Raw genomic sequence first — 25,495 nt, 5'->3', positions numbered from 1 at the left:
GCCTTTTCTTCTCACTGTTTTCCTCAGAACACACTTATATATGTCCAGGATTTAAGAGGGTATTTTCTCTCCCACTTTCTCTCTTCTTTGAATGGACCTGAAATCAATGGTTACGCAATTAAGGAATGTGGATCTGTCAAGCAAAGTGCAGGTGAGGGAGGTATTAAACAAATACCCAATAAAGGGTTCAATAATGGCATTAACCATGTTGAGCAGTGACTACAGTGCTATTAAAACCAGGCTAGACTTTTACATGGCATGTGGTTTATTTTCGTTGAGAAGCAATTTCCAGTATTGGCAAAAGAACATCAATGAGCAGTCAAATGTCCGGCAGCTGCCTATTGACTGTCCACAGGGAGCCAGGTCAACCATAGCTCCTTTCAAACAGTTTAAAGATGGGGTGGACACTCAGAATGGGAAAGTGCTGTCTCAAGAGGCTCCATCACTGATAATTAGCAATCAATCACAAATTAGTTTAAAAGCTTGAAAAGAACACAGAGAGCATTATTAGATTGCAGGGATTCAGAGCACTCCGATAATGACTTGGATTTTAGTGGAATGAAATGCTCTAACCGTTTATCAGACTCTTCTAATGCCAATCACAGCCAGAAATCAAGAGTGAATCAAAGTGGTCTGAGACAGAATTATTACAGGTGTCAGGTGCGAGACAGGGGAGAAATAAGGCGGTTTGCAGTTTGTGTAATTAGTCTGTAAAGATTGCCTCAGGTCCATTATAATGTGATTATTGCAGTTTAAATTAAGATATTTTAAACCTTCACAACAGTGGAGGTGATTCGACCTGTGATTTACATTCCAATTATACATTATTAGATGGCTAATTTATGTTTGCAGCCCGTGAGACTTAGTTTGGCCACAACTGCACCCTAGCAGATGATAAAAGGTGAAAAATTTGTTTACTGATACAGCCTGAACTGCTCATTAGCCTGGGTTTAGTACAATTTGTTTATTTCAATCAATAACATAAGCAAAAATCCCCTGTCCACAGTGAAAGAGGCTGACCTTAACTAGGTTCCCCCATGTAATAGCCTCTTCAATCTAATCTGATGAGGCTACACGGAGGGCAATGTTAACATTGAAAAACAAATATATCAGCTGATTAAATCAGGCTACAAATCCCAAACCGAATTGACAAGAGAGAGACGTAATAAAAGCTTAGATTAAATAAAATTAAATATTCATGATCACAAGTAGACCTTACAGTTGCCCTATTTTACCTTTTATGCTGAAATTGGCTATTTCTAGTCCAGGAAAGAAAATCATTCAGCTAAATTTACAACAGGAGGTTTCGAACTGCAGCAGTACTTAGTCTGGCAATATTTTCCCTAGTCATGCTTCCGGAGTACATTTATGTGTTTGACAGTTATTTCTGCAGCAAATACTATTCTTAGTTCAGCAATTGGTCTGCCATGTTTTTGGATGCAGAGTGAAGGACTGGTGTGAGCATGTCTATAACGTGACTGCCATTGCTGTTATGGGTTTACATTTTAGTGCGCTAGTATTTTCTTAGACAAAAATCTTACCCAGTGCAGCTCAAAATGGATCGGCATTAACTATCCAGTTCAAGCACATTTTGTTTAACTCAGGCCATAAACAAACATTTAAACATTGCCAACACAAAAACATGTTACATGTTTACAGACAGCAGGTTTATCCAGCTCACCTGGCAGGGGGCGCAAAATATGGTAGCATGCCCACCTGCCATGCCATTATGGGCTGGATGTATTATTTCTAACTATTTTAACACTGAATTGTATAATGTAAAATAAATAAACATGTAAATGAAATAGTAAGTAAAAAAATACAATAAATAAAATAATGAAGAATTTGAAATACTGTAAAGTGCACCAACCAATTATCAGTTTATTTTATAATTCTGTTTATGCTACATATCAGCAACTCAGCAGTACGCTTTATTTTGCATTTATTTTGACAATTTTTTTCTATAGGCTGTGGAGATTTTGGAACAACTTGACCCTGTATTCTTAATAATCAATAGGCCTTAGAATGAACATGTAAGATCTGCACGTACACAGAAACATTAGCATAAGAAAGCGGAAGCTGCAACTGCACAAACTAGAGAAAAAAGATGAACAGGGTCAAGTAGAGTTTGCGGAGGTCAGCAGCCGGCCTAAGTGTTAGACAACAGACTAAACAAAGCATGTAAAAACAAGAAGTGTATGCTAATTCAGACAAACAACTTGAGTTAACTTTAAAATCTGCCCAGAGATAGAATGATTCTAGAAATCGCCATGTAAGGTAACAACTAAAACTTCGACCGAACATCCTGGTGGGGATAGCTTAAAAAGGGTCGGATTCTAACGATCGGGAGAATTAGAGATAGACGGAGAGAGACAGAGAGAAACTTGCAGTGATCGGTCACTTCAGAGCTCAGAGACTTCCTTTCTTTTTTCTAAATAAATAATTATATTTTAATTGCTAATTCTGAGGTTCCTAGTCTTCATTCGACAAAAGATTTCATCGAGAATCCTAACAAGGCCTATTCTTTTTTTTTCAGGTGAGGTTTAAAAACATGTTTGTTTTTTTATCTGTTAGTATATTGAATGAGATGTGCAGCATGTTGGAGGTAAAGTGCTACTGCTGTTGTTCAGGAAACAAAACATGTCTCTAGACACAACTCATTCTAGAACCTTTCAGCATTTAAATCCAAACCTGTTTTGTAGTTGTTAAATGGTTTGTTGTCCCTACATGTTAACAAGACATGTTTGGGTTTAAGTGCTGAAAGGTTTAAACAGAAGGATTTTGAGTCTGTAGTGTAAAAATGTACTTCAGTAGATCACGGTGCTTCACCAGATATGGACACTTTCAGCTTTTCTTATTTGGTTTGTGTTGGTGACCTCATGGCTGCAGCACTGACCTCTTATCTTCAGCAGAAGCAGCAGAGGAGTCCAAAACGAGCAGGTCAAATCAGTACCGCCACCTAGCGCCGCTAACCGCTTATTACAGGCAAAGATATTTCACTCCCCCTCGTTGGAGAACATATTAGCTTTAACTCCATTAACAAGAGCTTTATTAACTTCTTTAGCACAAGCATTGTTGACTCTATTAGTATTACCTAATCTTTTGACATAGAGGTATATATTTGTGCTGTCTTTATGCCATTTTAAAAACTGAATGATGATAGAAAGTGCCATGACTGTATTACTTTATGTGTGTAATGTTTTAAGTACTTTGCTTCAGTAGATGAACTTTTGGACAGGTTGTTATGATTTGTTATGATCTGACCCTCTGTTCCTGTTTCTCCTTTATAGATAATTAATCCTTGCTTTGTTTACATGATTACACACAAGCCATCAAGGAGGCGTAATGGTCTTTTACTCTAACTCAGGAGTGTCCAAACTACAGGCGATGTGTTTTAGAAACAAAATTAAAGTTGGCCCACTATTATTTACGTTTTTTAAAAGGCAATTCCTAGTTTGAACACCGTGTGTCGCTATAAACCAGTCTAAAACTCTTCTTTCTGCAACTCAGGTACATTCAACATGTACAGCACTTTGGTTGTAAATGTGCTTTATAAATAAATTACTTACTTACTTACATGTTACAGTATTAACGTTCCTGCGCCTTTAGATAAACATTGCAAACAGATGTAAGTGTGGACGTTCAACTTAAAGAAGTATAATAATCTTCCTTATTATGATCTGACTGGTGAGTGAAATATACACGTTTGTCACCAAAATAAAAACGTTTGTGCAATTGTTAGTAATCAAGTAGGCCTATTATGTACTATAACTGTTTCATTACAGAGTCTATGGTTTGTGTCTGGCACCCAACAAGAAAAGTTTAGACACCCTTGCTGTAGCCCATGCGAACCCAGATCCTAGAAGGGCTATTGGCCTGCCGGGCATCTACACAGACTTTATAGGCTATGTGTGTGGAGGGGGGTATTATTCATTGATTCTTAGATACAACATACCCCGGAAGGCGATAATATACCATCTCTGTTCCTGGAGTTGTGCTGCACCACTGTGCTCTTCTAATTCGGTCTTCTACCTAATTTAGGCAGATGAACTTCTTGAAGTGATTACTATAAGGAATCATTTGAAAAATGTTTCTGTAAAGAGAAAAAAATAGGAAACATTTTGGCATTTAAGATGAAAGTCTAAGAGCAGTTGGGCAGCCAGTTAACGTCTATGCAAAATACATTATCAGAAATTTTGCATATAAACCAGTAAACAAACTGTCTTTATTTGCAACAAATGTTAAATATTAAAGCAGTGGCAAAATCCTTTGTGGCACTTAAAAATATATATGCTACAAAATTTACTGTCAGTAATCTTCAATCTATCAAGGAAGGCTTCTCATAAAGAATGCTGTTTTTAACAGATTTATGCTGCAGTTTAGTTATTTCTGGATTTTGTGCCATTTATCTTATGTGTTTATTATTTATTACAAGTCACGAATGTCCTGAGACTAAGTGAAGCTTATAACAGGATCAGTCCATCACATATGTGCCAGAAAACTTGACTGTAATGCCTAGTGTTTAGGCACACTTAATTTGGCTAGCGTTGTAGCTCTCCTCTAGAACACGTCATGTTAGACAGCAGAATGTACGGTCTGCCAGAGTTGTTGACAGAGTGGACAGATCAGTGTCATTAATGCTGTAGGGTCTCTCTCCAGCTGAAGCTGTGATTGGGTCCATGTGTGAGAGGAAGGATTGGTGGGTCCACCAGCTTCCATACACCTGTCTCCTGCTCCTCACATGCACACAGACCCAGGTATGGAATCTAGAAAAGGAAATCGACACTATTGGAACAACTTTGATGAGTAAAAGGGTGATATTTAAACAACACTGCAAACAATGAGAAACAAAGGAACATGTGAGACAGGTGCTCCTTTACGGACGGTCCAAAATCGGATCTCCAGTCTCAGACTAACACAGTAAGTAAAAAGAAAGGGAAACAGGGAGGGGGGCGATGTGATAACTGTTAAGAAAAGAAGGAAAGAAGGTGAAAAGGAAACGATTGAAAAACACATACCTTCCTAACAATCTGGATGAAGTCTTTGGTGTTGTTTGGGGTATGGCCTCGGAGCTGGTTGGTGCAGGCCTCAAGAGAGGAAGCATGGGCCACGATAAGGAGATTGTTTCCTAGTAACATAAGTACAAGAACTCTGAGGACTTCAGTGCCGAACAATCCAAAACAGTTCTGAAAAACAAGCTTCATATTTTTTTTTTACCTTTATTTTTGCATCCTGCCAGGATGTCTTTGGTCACTCTGTAGCTGCGACTCATGTAGGTGTCACAGGACTCGGACACACTCAGTTTAGTAATGGGTATGTGAGGTCTGTGAAACAGTATGATCATAATGACCACATCTGATTCTAATGGATGTCGTATAATATGTCAGTAAACAACATTTGCCTGTACCTGTACGTCGTGTCCACACTAAGGTTGGCTGCAGCAAGAGCTATGGGTGATATCCATGCAGGTAAAGAGTTTCCAGAGACCCATTTAGTCCACTCAAACAGGCCTGGTTCCACTCTGATTTTAACCTTTCCATCCTGCTGCATACCTGTTCTCAGAGAGATTTTGAACAGGTTTTTTGGATAACTCCTCTAATAAATCTTTGAACACCTTTAGCATGAATTGGAATGTTGAACGCAAGCCAGGCCTTCTCGACCAACACAAATGCCCTTTTGAATGAACTGGCAGAAGTGTAGAGGCTGTTATAGCCACAAAATGCAGATCAACTCCAAATTATTGCCTTTGGATTTTAAATAGGATATAGCATATAGTGTATAGGCTAAAGCTTAAAACAACTCAAATAAACCAGAATAAATGTACAGAAGGTGACTTACTGTAACCCAATCCTTAAAGACAAGACAACATACCTTTTAGAATCTCGTGGGCGGTTTGGACACAGCGAAGACTAGGTGAGCTGTACACAAAGTCAATAGTAGTATTGCTCTCTAGTAACGCCTCACCTGTAACACACAGCCAAATAAACACAGATTGTAGTTCTGCTCATAGGATGAATTATTCAGTAGAAAAATAACACAGAGATTAGAATGCACATACCCACAGTCCTGGCCTGTGCCGCCCCAAATACTGTGATGGGAGCATCCATGGTATAGTCTGTGTGGCCACCCCAAGCAGGAAGGACAGCAGGCATGTTCAGGTTAGTTCTTACATACTTGCCTGCAAAGAGCCAAAATCAGACTGATGTGGCTGGTGTGTAGGTGTGGGGGGGGTAAGTATATCCTGTTCCTGCTACCTTTTCCATCAGAGCACTGAGAGAGCCAGTGTTTCCCAAATACCACATCCATCCTTTCTCCATGGCGACACACGAACAAAGTTCTCTGAAGAGCCCGAGAGTGACTGTTAACTCTGAGTACCTGTACACACACACACACACACACACACACAAGTCAAAATGCATGATTAATTATTAAGAGTACAGTGAGTTTGTACTTATAAATAGAACAAATATTATGCATCTGCTGGCACAAAAGCAAGTTCAAAACAATTGGACAATACGTAAAATACAATTAAAAATATAAAGTAGCACAATAATGCAATGTGTTATTATTATTATGTACAAAAAGAATGATCAGATTAATGCACCTGCATAGGTTGGCAGATAACACTCATAATGGATGAGTCTGCTGGTTTTGAGTTATCGATACAATGAATGCTGAGCAGCTCGTCCCCCGTTTTGGTCTCCTTGTTGCTCTTCTCTGAAGGTGAGGTACTGAAAAACGAATGTGACCTGTGTATGGCAAAAAAGAGCAACCTTACTGTTAGCATCAAACCCAAATTACAGATCAATGTTACATTCTGCTCAGATCAAAACAACCCATTGTAACCCCAGTGAAAAATAAAAGACAAAAAGTGGTTGATGGCAAAGGGCAAAGCCAATCATGAACTTTACTGTTTGCCCACTTGCAGCCCCTCATTCATACAGTCATGTCTACAGTATCTGAAACTGTAACAGTGGAATGCTATAGCCCCTTTTTAATTGCACATGGGAAAGTAGGATGAGTACCCTGAAGATCAGGCTGTGACGGCATTCTCCACCAACACTGAGAGCAAATACACCACAAACAACAACAAAACGTGTGGGTGTGTTTTCATAACTCCACTTTAATAAAAATCAAGTGCATTTGGGTTTTGTTGCTTCTGTTTGACCAATCATTGATCTGTTTATCGCACCACTGGTGTGCTTGGGCCCTGATCAAGAAGGGTAGCCAAATTTAGTATGGGTACCGACCAGGCATAACATTATGAGCACTGACAGGTGAAGTGAATAACACTGATTATCTCTTCATCACGGCACCTGTTAGTGGGGGGGATATATTAGGCAGCAAGTGAACATTTTATCCTCAAAGTTGATGTTAGAAGCAGGAAAAATGGGCGAGCGTGAGGATCTGAGCGAGTTTGACGAGGGCCAGATTGTGATGGCCAGCCGACTGGGTCAGAGCATCTCCAAAACTGCAGCTCTTGTGGGATGTTCCCGGTCTGCAGTGGTCAGTATCTATAAAAGTGTTCCAAGGAAGGAACAGTGGTAAATCGGCGACAGGGTCATGGGCGGCCAAGGCTCATTGATGCACATGGGGAGCGAAGGCTGGACCGTGTGGTCCGATTCAACAGACGAGCTCCTGTAGCTCAAATTGCTGAAGAACTTAATGCTGGTTCTGATAGAAAGGTGTCAGAATACACAGAGCATCACAGTTTGTTGCGTATGGGGCAGCAAAAGGGGGACAACACAATATTAGGAAGGTGGTTATAATGTTGTGCCTTATCAATGTATGTACAGTACAGGTAACTTGGCCATGGAAAAAAAAAACAGTAAATGTGTAATGATGGATTTAAAGTGCCACACCATTGGGTACCGTGCAGTGAAAAAGAGCCATATGAGACCAGAGCTCACCCATGAAAGACCCATGTGTCACACTCATCAGCCTGATTAACATAATTTTCAGGCAACAGTCCAGAAAGCCCAGTGCTCAGAGAGGTTCCATACACCCAGCCTTCACTGGTGCTCATCTGTTCAACTGAAGATGTGAAGATAAAGTCGCCTGGTACCAGGTCCAGCTCATCTTCATTCTGAGGAACATACGGGTACATCACCTTCAGGGTCTGGCAACAAACAAAGAATAGTGATTAGATGGGTAGTGCTTGTTTTCTGATGTATTGAACCTTGTTTTTGATGGATATTGTTCATATTAATATTTAGTTAGCCAATCTGTCAAGATGCAGGTCAAACTAATTGACTTTAAAATGCAATAGAGGGTTAACAAAGTCATGACTTTTGACTCAACACTTTAAAGATTCTAAACCCGCCACTGATACTTCAGTAGGTTTGAATCTCAGTGATTTTGCTATTGGCTGGCCGGGCATCTACACAGACATGATTTGCTATCTCTGTGAGTCTAAGGATGTGGGGTGACCAAAGCACTGTGACAGATTGGCACCCTGGTATTCCTGCCTTCCACCCAGTGTTTCCCAGTGAAACCAGGCAGTCTCGACCCTGACCAGGATTAAGCAGTTAATGAAAATGACAATCAAATAAAATAACAGCTTATAAACCATGGACTGACAGTACGCCTGCCAGCAAGACAGGTTCAAAAGGTCAAGCACTTGCCTCATGATTTGCAAATCTGATGTCTCGTGAGAAGAGAACAGCGAGCCAGTCACAGCTGAGTTTGACCTCAATTCCTTTCGCCAGTTTCTCCAGGGAGGCAAAATATCTGCTCGGAAAGTTGTAGGCTAGAGTCACATGCAGTTGCTTCTTCTGTGGCTCCACATGAACGTCTGTGAGATAAAACAGCAACCGCTATGCAAAGGCTACAGGAGATGAGGGACCTCAATGTTTAAATCATTCAGTACAGCCCCTGGTTTTACCTGCTTTAGCGGCAGCTTCGGCAGCAAAGTCTGCAGCAAATTTTTTCAGTGTCTCGGCCACCTTCTCCTCAATGAAGAGACCGATGAAGTTAGCCGAAGTGTAGAGCACCAGAGGTAATGGGCTGGGAAAGCGACCTCTCCACTGACTGACTGTGGACTGCAAAGCCGCACAAAGAGCCTCCACCTTACTGTCTGCACACTGTTAAAGAAGGAAACATGAGCCACCTTGGAACCTAGACATGTTTAAAAAAAAACACTGGTCCAATTTAATATACTGAATCCAACACCAAACAGCTTGCTTACCCACAAAAATTATGTCTTGTGCAAAGTAGTGATTTGATTGTGAAGGTACAAAATGACAGAAACAACCAAAGTAACAAATAAAAGACACAGGGCAGTTCTATCAATGCCAGATGGGTTCCCAGAAAAAATAAAACTGGAGCAGACCGAGCCTGGCATCACGATTTTAAAAGAAAGCAGGTTGACAACAGAGGAGACGGCAACTCTGTGAGAAAGAAACAATGATACACAGAAACACTTCTAGCTGCAGCAGAGAAACACTTAGGTGACTTTTCGTTTAGGAGCTCATCTGCGCCTCCATGCTCCCTCGATTGACCAGAAATGGCGAGGCAGGAGAACATGATTTCGTAACCGTGCACCATGCCGATCTCCATGGCAAGTGGGAGTGTTACACTATTACTTCCTGCTGTCGGGCCCTTGAAATCTATTTGGTCACAACTGTAAGCCGCTTTGGATAAAAGTGCCCACTTTATCCCAATGAAAATAATTTTATTTTAGTTAGTAACAATACAAAATGATTAAAAGTCCAGAGGGGGTCTGGAGGTTACCCTTATCAAAGTCATAAAAATGAACAACAACAATTCTTCAGCTCACCATGAAGAACTGGCAGAGTGTGATGTGGGGAAAGATGTTGTGGGCTTTGTTCTTGCCGCACATGAGTCTCGACTGTTGCCAGAAGTGGGCGAGCTGGTTCTGAAGTGGGCCACTGGGTCGCAGGTACAGCACATACTCTCTAGGTAAGCCGTCGTCCAGAAACGGGTCATCTACATGAGAGAAAAGCCTGAGGAGAGGATGTCAACAAACCAGTCTGTGAAATACATTCAATAACTTGTGGAATCCCCACTTAAAACCAATAAAGACTGTTCTGAAAACAGACAGGTCATATTCACAGCTAGTATAGTGTTTCTAATGAAGAAGCAGATGAGTGTATATATTTCTATTTAAAAACAACAGTATTAAAAGAAAATTTATTATATTAATCTTTTACTATTGTAACAGGTTAGACTAGTCCTAGTCAGGGCATCTCATTCCTCATGGTGCAATGCAGTTAAAACCTGGAAATTACTTGACTGCACATCTGAATCTGATTAGTGTCAATAAAAAAATAATGAGGGTTGAAACAGAAAGGGCATCCAGCATACTGTGCCGAATCAGATATGCAGACCAGAATGATCCTCTGTGGGGACCCCAAAATACAGGAGCAGGCAAGCACAATTCAACCAAATGGAGGCAGCAGAACAATACATATAAATAAAAACATACTCTTTTTGGATGGATGTATTTGTGTATTGTTGTTGTATGAAGAAATCATAATGAAAATGGTCTCACCAGTCACAAGCAAGCTGCACACTCCTGCCACCTGTAGAAACCAGCGCTTTCAGTCTGCAAACAACATAATAGAAAATCAAGAGTTCAAGAGAGGCTTTATTGTCATTTCAGCTCTATACAAGTACATATTGAAACGAAACAACGTTCCTCCAGGACCAGGGTGCAACATAGAACATTTATGGAACGTAGAACATTTATCAGTCAATCAGTGCACATAAGCACATACAACAGTATTACTGTAGACTAGTGGTATTCCACTATGGGGCAAAATCCCCATACATCTGATACATCTACAGAAAAAAGCTAAATATTGGCACACAAACACGTTGAGTATAATGTTAATTAAGAAGCTTCAGTGTTCTACTGGTCAGCTCAAAAAAAGCCCCAAAATTGACCATTTAAAATCACTTGTTTTATAAATACAATACTTTTTTTATTTTAATCTAGTCATTTCCAATTCCCTATTTCAATTCCTGTGCAGCTTGCACCACCCACGCTGTGGCCGGGTGAGAGCCGCAGGTCTGTGTATCCTTTGACACGTGTGTAGTCGTCGGCCGCTTCTTTTTCACCAGCTACACAGGCGGGTTCCCACACAAACTCCTTTTACATATGCAGAGCTACGCTATGCTCCATGTGAATCCCTCACCGGTTACGTTGCCACTTTGTTCAGTCCCAGTCTCTGAGATCTTAATCCAAATTTCAGAAACAAGCTGGCAAAAAATAAGTACACCCTATAATTTAGTAACATGTAGAAGCACATTTAGCTCTGATAACCAGAAGTAAACTTTTCTTCTGTAGGTGTTTATTAGTTAAATCATTTTTGGAGAAACTTTGACCCACTCTTCTGTACAACACCGCTTTAATTTATTCATGTTTGAGTTAATTAATTAATGTACAGCCCTACAAGGATCCCACCACAGTATCTCAATGGGATTAAGCTCTGGACTTTAACTTAGCGATTCAAACAGCTCTGTTTGCTTTCTATTCTAGACATTCAGATGTTGATTTGCTGCTAGCTGAACACAAAAGCTGGAAATGTAAGCCTGGTTTTTAAATGTGTTTACTTGTATTGAAATGGTGTGGTTTTTGTTGTTGGTGGTGTCACCTGACGTTTGTTTGTAGAAGCTGGCACTTGTAGAAGTCCAATTATTAATTAGGTCCTAATAAATTAACCTTTTTACACATGACTGTGGTCATGATGTTTTCTTTAATAAGATGACAATATCTGGAATTAAACAGCCATGATGTTATTTACTTTGATTCTCCACATCTTATACAACAGCACATATGTTTCAACCTCAGAATAAACAGCTTTAAGAAAAAAAAAAAAAAAAAAAAGAAATGACAAAGTATCTATCAGTGTTATGTGGGCACGCTTTACCACATGGTTTATCATTGGAGGGGTTATTGCATGAGCTGACTAAAACCATGTAGGCGGTAATGAAGCTACAAAGCCAAGAAGTGCTACGCTGCTTTCCATGGTGTGACTCACCGTCAAAGTGAAGATTTGGCTCTGGTCATCGGTGCCTGAATGTTACCGGTGACAAAATGGAGAACTTTCGATCAAGAAGGGTGTATGATTGATAAAATAAATTTATTTTAATAGTTCCACATGAGTCTGTGGAAATGGTTGAGCTGTGTGGGAGTGAAGCTGGTGCCTAATCTATTCATGTTATTATTATGTATGTTTAAAAGAGAACAGAACTGCAGACAGAACCTTACTTATTTGCATATTTATGTATTTATTAGGATTTTAATGTCATGTTTAACACACTTTGGTTACATTCATGACAAAAACGGTTGTTACTCATTACACAAAATTCATCAGTTAACAAGTTTAATGTCAAACACAGTCATGGACAATTTTGTATCTCTAATTTACCTCACTTGCACGTCACGTGGAGAACATGCAAACTCCACACAGAAAGGACCCGGACCGCCCCACCTGGGGATCTACTTATTTGCATATAATGCAATATAATATTTTCTTCTATAGAAAATAAAATATTCTGCATTGTTATAAGTTCCAACATTTATTGCACCTTATGTAATTCTGTCATTTCATTTTCATTGCAGCGGGTCCAGTTCACCCAGAAGCACAGGTGCTTTCATCCAAAGTTATAGTTTATCCAGACTTATCAAACAATCAAACAATTTCTCATAACCAACTGTTTAATCATATTCTGGTTATTGTGACTTTCACAAATACTAGAGTATCTGTAAACATCATTTAAGAAACACTTGAGGAGCACCCAGGTGGCGCTGCGGGATATTCCGCTAGCACACCAGCGCCGAGATTCTGAACTCCTCGGTTCGAAACTCAGCGTTGCCACCGGTCAGCTGGGCGGGCATAATTTAGCGGGCATAATTGGCAGTGCCTGCAGCAGACTCTAATTGGCTACCGTGTCTGCTAGGGCGTGATGACCGGACTATGTGGGTGGGGTCTTCAAACGCTGTGCAACGACCCTGATTAGCAGACAGAGGTGCCTGTGCAGAGTGCATGGGCGAAAAAGAAAGGGTCCGCTGAGGACTTGGCACGGGTCGGAGGAGGCGTGAGCAGGAAATATACCCTCCTTGAATGCAAGGGGATCCACAACAGCGGAAGACAAATTGACTACACTAAATTGGAAGAAAAATGGGGAGAAAATGCAGAAATAAAAAGAAAAAAAAACCACTTGTGCCATTTTGTAAAATGCAATATAAAGAAGAATCTGTGACTTGTTAATTCTCTTGAATCTTTATTTAAAAGCATAAAAGGAAAGCATAAAGAAAATATTTCCTTTACTATTAATTCCACTTTATAATAGTGTGGGTTGTTTTGCAAGTGGAATTTTTGCATTCTTGCTTGATACAAGACTTCGGATGTCTTATGGCAGCATGTCTCTCTCCAAAATCCCAATATACACCTTAGCATCAATGGTACCTTCATACACATGCAGGACATCAATGATGCGGGAACTGATGACCCCCCATATCATGACAGATGTCGTCTTTCACACATTTCTCTGATAACGATCAGGAAGGTCTTTTTAATCTTTGGCACAGAGAACTCAACATCCGTTTTTCAGAAAACAAGCTGACACGTGGACTCATCTGCCCACTGCACACTTTCCACTTTTGGTCGCTCTGAGATGAGCTCAGAGATGAGAATTTCTTAAAGCATCAGCGGTTTTGTGAGGTACTCCTAAACTCATATGGCTATATTTATTACAGTAGCATGACAATTTTACATGCAGTGCTGTCTGAGGGCTGAAAAGTCACGCACATTTTAAACATCCTTTTTTGTACTCAATCATTCATGTGGAATAATTCAAAACTTTTCTTTTTTTTTTAGTTTGTTAAAGGCATCAAACTCGAAATTTGTTTATATTTACAAAATTAAAAGTCACTTATTTGTACTTTTGTAATTCGAATAAAGATTAAAGATTCTCGTTTTCAGTAAATGACATTTTAATCGGTTCAATAATCATAATAAAAGTTTTATATCACTGCTGTTTATGATGTTTAGCTTTCATGCAAAGTTTTAATGTGCTGAACCAAACAGTTCTCCTAAAACTCAGACCACAAGCACACTAAATATGACCTTTGATTATGTTGATGTTAACCACAGTACTCAGGCCTGTGTCACAGGTGTCCAGTGATATTTCTCACAGATCTGTTACTAATCAGGTTTGCTGAAGTGAAACCCCAGACTTTAACTTCCTCTTAAGGTTCCTTAATGATTAAAAACAAATGTAAGGCTTTTCTATATGTTAGTCTAACATATAGACAGTGCAGAAGGCGTGATGTACAGTGGATAAACCATGATGCTTGTTCTCAACAGTGATTATTTTCTGTTAATAGTGGTGATGTCTTGCAAACTTATAAAAAAACTTTCATTGCTTTCCTCCCATTTTTGCAGGCTTGAACCCTCAGTTTTCTTTGTCAAACATGGATTTCCATCTACCAGAACTCATCAATAACCCTGAAATATTTTTTTTTATTAATAAACATATTTATATATGTTTATTAAGCAGGTCGCCACAAAAGATCATTCTAGTCCACATACCTTCCTGACACAGCCCTCTATTTTTATCCAGGCTTAGAACCGGCACACTGACAAGTGCACCTACTAATGACTAGACTCAGACAAGGCCAATCATGTCTGTGTAGATGCCCAACCAGCTGATGGATCCAGGGTTCAAATCTCAGTGGTAGTGGGTTAGAGCGATTTACTGCTACGCCACTCCAGCACCCTCATCAAAGACGAAAATTATCAATAAATTATTATTATATTAGGATTTGGTTACATTCCTGACAGGACAGGTAGTTACTGGTTACACAAGATTCATCTGTTCAAACACAGTCATGGACAATTTTGTATCTCCAATTCAGTCTTTGGACTGTTGGAGGAAACCCACACAGACATGGGGAGAACATGCAAACTCCACACGGAAAGGACCCAGACAGCTTCACCTGAGAATCGAACCCAGGACATTTTTGCTGGGAGGTGACAGTGCTACCCTCCGAGCCACCATGACCCAAATTATGTGGATACCTGCTATTTATTAGCTTCAGGAGATTTAACCACACACATTGCTAAGACGTATAAAATCAATCATATGAAATAAAAATGCCTCCAATATTGTGGCAACAGACCGGGGCAAACCACTTTCTGTTCCAGCATGACTGTGCACAAAGTAAAATCCATATACTATAGTCCACACCTTGGTTTGTTGAGTCTACTATTTAACATTTAGAAATAATACAGTACATAAAACATATGACCCCCCCCCCCCCCCCCCCCCTACCAAATGCTGCTTTAAAAATGGAACATATAATCATGCCTGAACTTTCTTTACCTGAGTCATTTCTCTTTGAATTGTACACCAGTGGTGATCTAAACATAGAACGGACACAGAGGCCACATTTCCTGAGTATTCAGAGATCTGACCTGCTCACGCTAATATAGTTTTCGGCCTTGATGTCGGGACCCTGTAACGTGGCCTGTGATACAGATGGAGTTGCAGGAAATTTGTATTACTTTATGCAACTAATGTTGAGTTCCAGCCAGATGGCTCTTGTTTTCTGACCATATTCAGTATGATGGACCTTGCTTTGCGCACTGGGCCCCATCCAGGCTGGAACACTGTTGCCACAAAGCTGGCAGCAGTTACCATATTTACATGGTTGCATTAGGTGTGGCTGAAGCATCTGAATTCATTTATTAGAATGGTGTCCATATCCTTTTGGGCATATAGTGGACCTGGATGCCGCAAAATGTTACATTTTAAATGTAAGGAAGAATTATTTCAGTGTAACTGTTACTAATAATTAAAGCTAATAATTCATATTAAAGACAATGTTATTTTGCATGGCGCTCGGCTGGTGCGACGGTCTGTCACAGTAGTCCACCACCAGGGATCTACACAGACATGACTGGCTATGTCAGGGGGGTGGCCAAATCATTCTCAGCACTGCAGTGACACTGACATGGTGGTGGTGTGTTAGTGTGTGTTGTGCTGGTATGAGTGGATCAGACACAGCAGCGCTGCTGCTGGAGTTTTTAAATACCGTGTCCACTCACTTTGTAGATGTAAAGTCGGAGACGATCGCTCATCTATTGCTGCTGTTTGAGTTGGTTATCTAAATAATACCTACTCTGTGGGGGTCATGTGGGGGTCCTGACCATTAAAGAACAGAGTAAAAGCAGGCTAAAAAAGTATGTAGAGAACTACGGTACATTGTAGAACTACAAAGTGCTTCTATATGGTAAGTGGAGCTGATCAAATGGACAGTGAGTGTAGACACAAGGACATAATGTTACCACATAGTGGTCATAATGTTATGCCTAATTGGTGTATATAAATCACAGATTTTATTTAATGACGTGTCTCCTATAACAAGGTAGCACAAACAAGTCATGCTATTTAAACAGTTTCCACCCAACCAGTTTGTACAAATGTGTGGTAGAGGATCCACCAACACGAGCGGTGTCTGCTCAACAGATGAATAATTTCCAAGTTACTGAAGATCATGATGAGCAAAGATTCTTCAAAACATGCTTCAGTCCACCAATACGGAATAAAACATGTCTGTGTACATGTGAGTCACTGCGCATTTATATTCACAAAGGTCAAAACTTGGGTCATTATTCAGATTTTAAATTTACAACCTTTTTCCCAAAGCATAAACTGCTAAACCACCACTTTTTTACATTTTAAATTCACATTCCTCACACACACTATCAATGGAACAAAAGATCAATGTCCACCAGTGTAATGTCCACAGATTCTAATTCTGATTTCATTACAGACAGAAAAACCGAGGCTGTAACAGTCGAGAGGGGAATATATATATAGAGAGAGAGAATGTATAGAGAATGTACACATGACCATGAGCTTGCTGATTAATTGGTTGGTTGATTGATTGATTACTTTATGGGTCCCCAAAGGGAAAGTGCAGTGTTACAGCAGCAATTCAAACATCAAGGAAATTTTAAAAATAAATAAAATGTAATGTAAATACAAAACTAAAGGAGAATAAAAATAGAGTGACCTCTGTTTTCAGCTATGACAACAGCCATTCCTCTGAAAAGGCTTCTCACAAGACTTTGAGGAATGTCTGTGGGAATTTGTGCCCATTCAGTCAAAAGAGCATTTGTATGGCTGGGCACTGATGTTGGTCAAGAAAGCCTCAGTTGATGTTTTAGTTCATTCCGAAGTGGGGCTGAGGTCGGGGCCCTGTGCAGATCTGTGTCCTTTATGTCTTATAGAGCTTGCTTTGGGCACAGGGGAAAGTTTGCTGTCACTGGCACAAATCAGTCTTGATCACCCAACACCCTGTCAGCAGTACAGCATACCTATAAAATTCCCTCCTAAACATCAACATAGAGAAATATGGCCCAGAATTACTGTACAAGTGTTAGAAGGCTATTCTGATATTCTGTTATTTTCATAGATGTGGTTTTAAATCCAAGTACAAGATGCATTTAAAGATTTGCCAGAATCAAACTATCTTTTTTTTACAGAACTCATGCAGAGCAGAAGGCCAAATTCTACAGAAATAGACTGCAAATATTTTCTCTCGCTCACCCACAGTCTCTCGATCACAAATTTGTACAGATTTACCCGGAGCAGAAAAAGAAGCCATGTCTTCATGTATACAAGTAGCCTCTTACCTGTGAGCCTAAGGAGGATGAACCCAATATGCAGTACACTTTACCAAGTCAGAATAATACTGTGGCCAAAGAGACACAAACAAAAATGAAACTATGAAATAAGGGTGGCCAAATAACAAAAGAAGCCAGATAAAATCTGCAGCACAATGTGGAGGGGTGAATGACGCTCCACATGCCTGCCCACAAAAATCGCAATGTTTGCCCCACGGGGACGCAAGTGTATGCTTAGGAAAACTGAGTTACCACAGCACTTGCTACTCGGTCCACCAGTGTGTAATAACTCAAGTTTTCAGAAAAAATAAGACAAAAAGGGACTCGGTATACGCCAGACAGCAAATAAAAAGGAGTGGAGCAGATAGCCCAGATATCCTACAGCAAACACAGACTGTAGAACACATACAACACGTGACCAGAAGAAGGAACAATCAATCTGTACGAGAACTTAAGTATGAAGCAATAAAGCAACAGCTTGGAAAGACATTCAAGTTTTGGATGGAGCGTTCTTTTCTCTGGCACGGGGACAACAAACACAGATGGTGGACTCACTACTGGGAGAGTGCCCACACAAACTCTAACATTTTGGCCAACACTCCAACACAATGACACATTGTTGGTGGAGAAAGGAAGTGCAGAAAAGTTGAAGCGGACTGAACGTCTTATTGGAGTGAAAGCTTATCAGTGTTTCTAAATTACATTTATAGCATTGCAAAAAGTGCTGCTAGTGTCAGTGTGTTTTACAGGTGCATGTATCACTATATATACACACGAAGATCAGAGCGACCAGAATAACTGTTCGTCCTCAGGACACTTGCACGCTTACAAATTACTTATTTAATTTATATAATGACACACAACATTCCATACTCGGGTCTTTTTACATTTACTAACCATTTCCTATGTATATATTTTTTATATTGCACATAAGAATTACTGCACCTTATAACCCATTATGTGAACTGCACATGCAAATGTTTACAGGTATGTACTGTATGTGTGTGAGAGAGAGTAAGTTATGTGTGTTGTTTTTGTTGTGTTTTTGTGCACTAGCGAAAGTCAAATTCCTTGTATGTGTGGGCATACTTGGCCAAAAAAGCCCAATAAAGATTCTGATATGGCCCCCTTCTAAATATTTAAATCTGCTGTTTAAGCCACACCTAAACTAGGTGCAAAGAGGGGTATAACTTAATCAGTGTTTTTTCAAGCAACCCACATTTGTCCATGATTAATACGTGACCCAGGCAACACAAGCAATGCATCTTTCTCTATGTACAATCTGGTACCACTGTGGTTTACAAAATGTAACATAAGCCTCCACAAGAGGGGCGTTCGTGTGCAAGTTTATTTCATTATTATTATATTTCTCTGTCACCCATTTTTTTGGCTCGCGACCCTTTGGTGTTTAAAAAACCCTGAACTAAATAACATAATAAATTTGCACCAACGGTTTGGAGACGTCCCACCCTGTTCCAGCATGATTGTGTCACTGTGCACAAAGCAAGGTTCATAAAGACGTGGTTTGGTAAGTTTGATGGGATGGAGTCCTAAACCCATTCATCTTGCAAGACCCTTGCAATGAATTAGAAGTGGATTGTGGATTTTTTCCAAAATCACTGCCTGGACTCACAAATAGTCACCACCCTTGTGGTTATACTCACAACAGGAGTAGAAGAAAAGTTGGTGGACTTTATATTAATACCCATGGTTTTGGAATGGGACGTCCGACAAGCTTGTGGTTGTCAGGTGTCCACATACTTTTGGTCACACAGTCTATGACTGTGATTCTGTGCTGGGTTTGCATACATCTTCACTGGCTCAAGTGTTGCCTTCAAAACAACAGCTGCTACGTCTGCTTCACATGGGGCAGAGTCTGGGACTGACTGAGGAGTCGAGAGGCGCACAGCTGTCCATCTACATCCATGAAACGCAGCACCTGCAGGCACAGCAGCAACTGCGGCCAAACGCTTTGGCTAGATGCAAGCTGGGAGAAATGTTCTCAAAGGCCAAGATCCATTTGAGTTTAGAGTACAGACAGTACAATCCTGACAAAAACATGCCAAGCACAATATGGCAAAGCCTTTAATGATCTTTACTAATCATTAGCAAGAAATAAGCAAGAACTAAACAAATAAATTAACTAACTTATGAGATTATGAGACGGTTTTTTCCCTTCAAAGTAAAGCAGCTCACCAGTCCATGCAGCCAAAAAGGCTCCACACACCATGACACCTTCTCCTCCATGATTATCCATTATATTTGTTGTGTTTCTCACAAGGTCTTTGACAAAAATCACCATGATCACAATTCATTCCTCTACACAGCTGAACTAAACTCTGAACTCCTCTCAGTCAGAAGAGGCCGAAGCTCTACGATGGATTGGCAGCCTGCTGTGCACCTAGTGTTTCATGGTGAAGCCGGGCCCGCCGCAACCCTGTCCAGGGTAAACCAGTTGAGAAAAAAGAAACTAAATTAAACCTGTGTTCTGTTGATTTAGGAGACTCTTCTCCTGGTGTCTTTGAGAACAGTACCTACATGTTTACTCTAAATAAATAGAAGATCTATTAGTTGGCAGTTCCAATGCATAATACATTTTTCAATCCCTAAAACCTCAACAACCTCAACTTCTCCAAACAGCTGACATTAGAGCTAATTCATCCCTACAAATCTCCCAATATGCACTGTCTTAACTGCCATTAAGAAACAACATAGATCTGAAAGACCAAGAAAAGAACATCACAACCACCATGTGACGGCAATGGACCTGAAGACAGGTTGTGTCACCAGCACAGACATGACCATTCCTTATCCCAAATGTCAAGGTCTGAAGGATGAAACATAACATCTACATATTGACTGAACTAATGACGTGAAAATGGAAATTTGGGACCAGTGTAAAAGCATTTTAAGCATGTGATTAAGACTTTTAAATGATAGCCAACACAATTAAAGACAGCCATTCCAATACACACTTCTTGCACCTACTAAAAACTACACTGTTGTAATTCTACCAAGATCTTAATCCAACCCTATCCAAACTTCAGCAAAGAAAAAATGATCGGTTTAAAAAGACCATTTACGCACTGGTGTAATTTATGCAAATGCAGTGGTGTCAAAGAAACTTTTATCTTCCAAATCAGTCATGGTGTGATGGGCACAGATGTTCTCTCGCCCCTGTATCTCAGCTTCACTTTATACTGCATATGCGTGCATTTAAACCCAGCAGTGATTTTGGATCAACCTGGCTGTTAAACTTCTTGTCCTATTTTATCAGGCTAAAAGTTAAAAAAAGAAATTTGGAAAATTAGAGAGAAAATTGGGCCATCCCCACAATAAAATGGGACACTATTCCAAAAAGGCAGACAATGTCAAGAAGCGTTTATCTGCCTATTAAACCAGCAAACATGACCTTGATTTAATAAAAAGGGCCCCAGGGAACCCGAGATCTGTTTCCATACTTTCTGTGATCTGTTTCTGACTGCACTAAAGCATCAGGTAGCCAAAGGATTTGCTAACCTCTTCATATTGTACTGTTACTTTCATTTCCTTTTCTTTCTTTTTCATGTTTTACCACAGCTTTACTCAGGTCAGGGTTGCGGTGTGTCCGGCTTTTAACGAATCACTGGGCACAGAGTGGTAACACACACCGGACAGGACTTGAATCAATCCCCCATCAGACATAATCAACAATGTCTGTGTATAGACACCTGTCTGACTGATAGCACCACTGGTGATTGGAACCCTGGATCCCAGTGATAGTGGGCTAATGTACTGTAGTTTACCACTGTGCCACTTGAACTCCCTGTACTGTCTGTTATGAGAGGTAATAAGGTAATACAATAAAGAGTAGCAAATATTCAACCCCCTTGGTTTTGGGTGTTTAATTCAGCTCCTGTTATTTCTATGACACAAAGCAAATCAGTTGAAATTGCAGATCTCAAAGAGATCTCAGAAATATACATGATGAGTGGTCCAACAAATCCTGTTTTCTCCAATATCACATGGACAGACAGGCCAGTGTGCATCACAATCCATGATCACCTCACAACTGATACCAGATAGTACAGGACTCCCACTCCGTGGAGTCCACGTCTCTGGATCAGAGCTGTTTTGACAGCATAGCTGCACATGGTCCTAATGTTTTGACTCATAGGTGTATTTTAAGGACTTAATGTTTCATAGTGAATAGTAATTGTGTCACCACTTCCAACTGTAGAACTTTCGGTTTTCAAGTTGAATTGAGAACTAAGTCTATAAACAGAGGTTCTTCAACTGATCCTCACTAAAGGTTTTATATAAAACACCTGAACTCAGCGCCCAGGTGGCGCAGTGGGATATTCCGCTAGCACACCAGCACAGAGTTTCTGAACTCCTCGGTTCGAAACTCTGTGTTTCCACCGGTCGGCTGGGCGCCATCTGGCGGGCACAACTGGCAGTGCCTGCAGCAGATACTAATTGGCCACCGTATCTGCAGGGTGGGGGCCGAACTATGTGTGCGTGTGTGGGTCTTCATACGCTGTGTAAGGACCCTGATTGGCGGAAGAGACGCCTGTGCAGAACGCAGGGGCGAGAAGAGGAGGGCCGTGCACGTGTCGGAAGAGGCGTACAGCGACGTGCTCTCCTCGGATGCAATCTGGTATCTCTCAGCAGTGGAAGACAAAATTGAGTCGCTAAATCGGGAGGAAAATGGGGAGAAAATGCAAAAAAAACACACAAAAAACACCTGAACCCAATAACTGGGAGGTGTCCACACACTTTTGGCTAAATCTTGTAGTGAAAGTGGAATAAAACAGCAGGAAACGTAAAAAGGGAATTAATTTATTAAATACTTTATTAAATAGATTAATTAGGTACAACATAATAAACTATAATTTAATAAACATAAAATATATGTGTATTATTAAAAATAAAAGAGAAAAATATCAACAAAACATTAAAGCAGTTGGGTCATTGTAGCCTAGTGGTTAAAATACTGGACTAGTAATGAGAAGGTCACTGGTTCAAGCCTTACCACTGCCAGGATGCTACTGTTGGGCCCTTGAGCAAGGCCCTGACAGAAACGGTAGTTATTTATTACATAAGATTCATCAGTTCACAAGGTTATATCAAACACAGTCATGGACAATTTAGTGTCTGCAATTCACCTCACTTGCACGTCTTTGGACTGTGGGAGGAAACCGAAGCACCCGGAGTAAACCCACGCAGACACGAGGAGAACATGCAAACTCCACACAGAAAGGACCCGGACCGCCCCACCCGGCGATCGAACCCAGGACCTTCCTTAATTGCTCAGACTGTATACTGTCACACTACTGTAAGTCACTTTAGATAAAGGCGTCTGCTAAACACCGTAAATGTAAATGTTTTAAGTATTTTAAAAGTGTGATAAACAGGGGTTCTGAATCTGTTATTGTTACAAGACCAAATTATTTTTGGTAAGTTTTAATTTAACAACACGACATTTTTATTATAACAGTGTAAAATAAAATTATAATAAGGCAAATTTAAGCTCTCAAATGTTGGCACATCCCAATTCTTTGGAAAAGAAAAATATGCTTGAAGGAGTTGAAGGTAGCTCAGTGGTTAAGGTACTGGACTAGCAATCAGAAGGTTGCCGGTTCAAGCCCAGCCACTGCCAAGTTGCCACTGTTGGGCCCTTGAGCGAGGCCCTTAACCCTCAACTGCTCAAACTTGTGTTCGGTCATAATTGTAAGTCGCTTTGGATAAAAGCGTCTGCTAAATGACAAAAATGTAAATGTAAATGTGGGTAAAAGAGGAAGAGGACGACCCAAAGAAGATAAGTAGATACAATTACAGGAATAATTAAGAAGCCTGAAGACCCAAACACTGGAGGAACACAAGCCATATGGATGCCAGGAGTCTGAATCGACTTGACTGCACTTAGCAATAATAAACCAGCTGGAAGACATTTACAGCCACAACAACAACAACAACAACAACAACAACAGCAGTATGATGACAGCTGTACACTTACGCTCTGGTGTGAGGGAAGCCCATAGAAACAAGCACATCCGAATGTGAGCCTTGTTTAACTGTACTGGTTCGGTTTGCCCGAAGCTTGCGAGGAATAATTTTGGAATAAAGATCCTCCTTTGCTGCCATGCCTCAGGATACGGAAAACAATTCACTCCAAACATAAAAATAATAAGAACAGCGGAACCAGAGACCCGTAGTTGATGGTTGTCAGAAGTTCTGAACGACCATCATCATCACCGCCCCTAACGGTTCACTACAGAGAGCGCGAGAGAGAGAGAGCGCGAGCACGAGGGAGAGAGAGAGAGAGAGCACGCGCCACGCTTGCGCTTCCTCAGCTAAACCGTTAGCACAATCTCAGTGAGGGGAAACAACAAGCACTTATATTTTTATTTAATATACATTATATGGCCACATCTTAAAACAACGATCAGAATTGTCCAGGCTGTGGTCTTCTGTGTCTTTATATGGATGTAAAAGGTCACAAGCTAGAGAGTAAACAGGCGGGACACTTGAACTTTGGTGTTGGGAAGACTTGAGAGTATCTTAGATAGCAATGAAGTCAACAAACCCTTTTTGTTTGGATCCTTGACCAAGTCGAACCTATCCTCTCACATAAAGCACAAGTACGACACAGTAAACTATCATTTAATGAACAATAAATATAATAGTATTATTAAAATAAAAGAGAAAAAAATCAATGATACATTTGTTTTATGTCGAACGTAGCCTCCAACGTAGAGCCCAGATTACCAAACTGAAGCTCTCTCATGCTGGACACATTGTGAGATGAACTAATTTATTGGAAAAGACAAATTAAGCTTGTTATGAATTGAAGATAAAAGAGGAAGAGGCTGGGCAGCAATAAGATAGATGATACACGAACAACAAACAAGCCATTAAAAAGCCTATCTGTATGGACACCAGCACTCAGAATTGACCTGATGAATAGTTTGTTTGTTTGTTTATTAGGATTTTGACGTCATGATTTACACTTTTGGTTACATTCGTGACAGAAACGGTAGTTACTCGATACACAAGATTCATCAGTTCCCAATGTTATATTGAACACAGTCTTGGACAATTTAATGTCTCCAGTTTACCTCACTGGGAGGAAACCGGAGCACCCGGAGGAAACCCACGCGGACACGGGGAGAACATGCAAACTCCACACAGAAAGGACCCGGACCGCCCAACCTGGGGATCGAACCCAGGACCTTCTTGCTGTGAGGCGACAGTGCTACCCACTTAGCCGATTCAACAGATTTAACAAAAGAGGGAAGCACTGGTTCGTAAAATGTGAATGTCCGAAACAGCGAGGTTTTTTCCAGGGAGTGCGAAAATATACAAAAACGCAGCACAAAGGTCCATAAAAGTGTAAATAGATGTAAATATGTAATGTAAAACCTGTAAATAAATATTACAATTGGTGTACTGTACTACTAGGGAGGAATTTCATTTACCTTGTGTGGGGGAGATGTTTTTTTCCCCCCGGAGATCGTATAGTGGGGATTATTCTGAGTCTGAAGCACTGCTGGTGGCTAGTGGAGCAGTGCTGGTGCATAACTAAGCACTAAAACTAAACTAAACTAAAATGTAGCGTAAAACACGTGAGAAAAAAAGCCGAGAACAAAGTGAGCCTTCCAACAAAATAAAGCCCATCACTAATGTAAACAGAGAAACATGCACAGGGTAGTAGACAATTACTGAACTACTGGTCTTGGTACGCTTCTCACAGGAATTTTAAAGATTAGGACCGGACATTCGGTTTTCCAGATTTTGTCCGTCAAATCCGAAATCAGTTAAATCAAGGTTCCACTGTAGTAATAATAAGG

General features: G+C 40.4%; 1 protein-coding gene and 1 long non-coding RNA gene across 2 annotated transcripts in view; one reads left to right on the top strand and one right to left on the bottom strand.

The window, feature by feature from the left end:
* LOC134334700 (uncharacterized) overlaps positions 1-25,495 on the top strand; it is a 55,487-nt gene that overhangs the window by 19,250 nt on the left and 10,742 nt on the right. The window lies entirely within an intron of this gene.
* Positions 4,206-23,963, bottom strand: ubash3bb (ubiquitin associated and SH3 domain containing Bb). The gene is made up of 14 exons (XM_063016444.1): positions 23,662-23,963; positions 10,514-10,567; positions 9,779-9,965; positions 8,885-9,083; positions 8,625-8,794; positions 7,911-8,119; positions 6,605-6,749; positions 6,255-6,375; positions 6,059-6,178; positions 5,872-5,964; positions 5,408-5,552; positions 5,218-5,324; positions 5,019-5,128; positions 4,206-4,766 (listed from the first exon to the last, which is right to left on the bottom strand). Exons 1-14 carry the CDS (start codon positions 23,787-23,789, stop codon positions 4,635-4,637), a joined length of 1,920 nt encoding a protein of 639 aa, XP_062872514.1. The 5' UTR covers positions 23,790-23,963; the 3' UTR covers positions 4,206-4,634.

The sequence above is a fragment of the Trichomycterus rosablanca genome, chromosome 20 (genome assembly GCF_030014385.1).
Source record: "Trichomycterus rosablanca isolate fTriRos1 chromosome 20, fTriRos1.hap1, whole genome shotgun sequence".
Classification (NCBI taxonomy): domain Eukaryota; kingdom Metazoa; phylum Chordata; class Actinopteri; order Siluriformes; family Trichomycteridae; genus Trichomycterus; species Trichomycterus rosablanca.
This window is presented reverse-complemented; position numbering and strand designations above follow the sequence as displayed.

What these genes read in the sequence shown, in the direction of transcription:
- ubash3bb (XM_063016444.1), bottom strand. Translation starts at nt 23,789, where the DNA reads ATGGCAGCAAAGGAGGATCTTTATTCCAAAATTATTCCTCGCAAGCTT. An exon ending in GTGCAGCTTGCTTGTGACTG is followed by an intron (nt 9,966 to 10,513) that starts GTGAGACCATTT and finishes TCCTCTCCTCAG; the next exon opens with GCTTTTCTCTCATGTAGATG. An exon ending in GACACATGGGTCTTTCATGG is followed by an intron (nt 6,750 to 7,910) that starts GTGAGCTCTGGT and finishes TGCCATACACAG; the next exon opens with GTCACATTCGTTTTTCAGTA.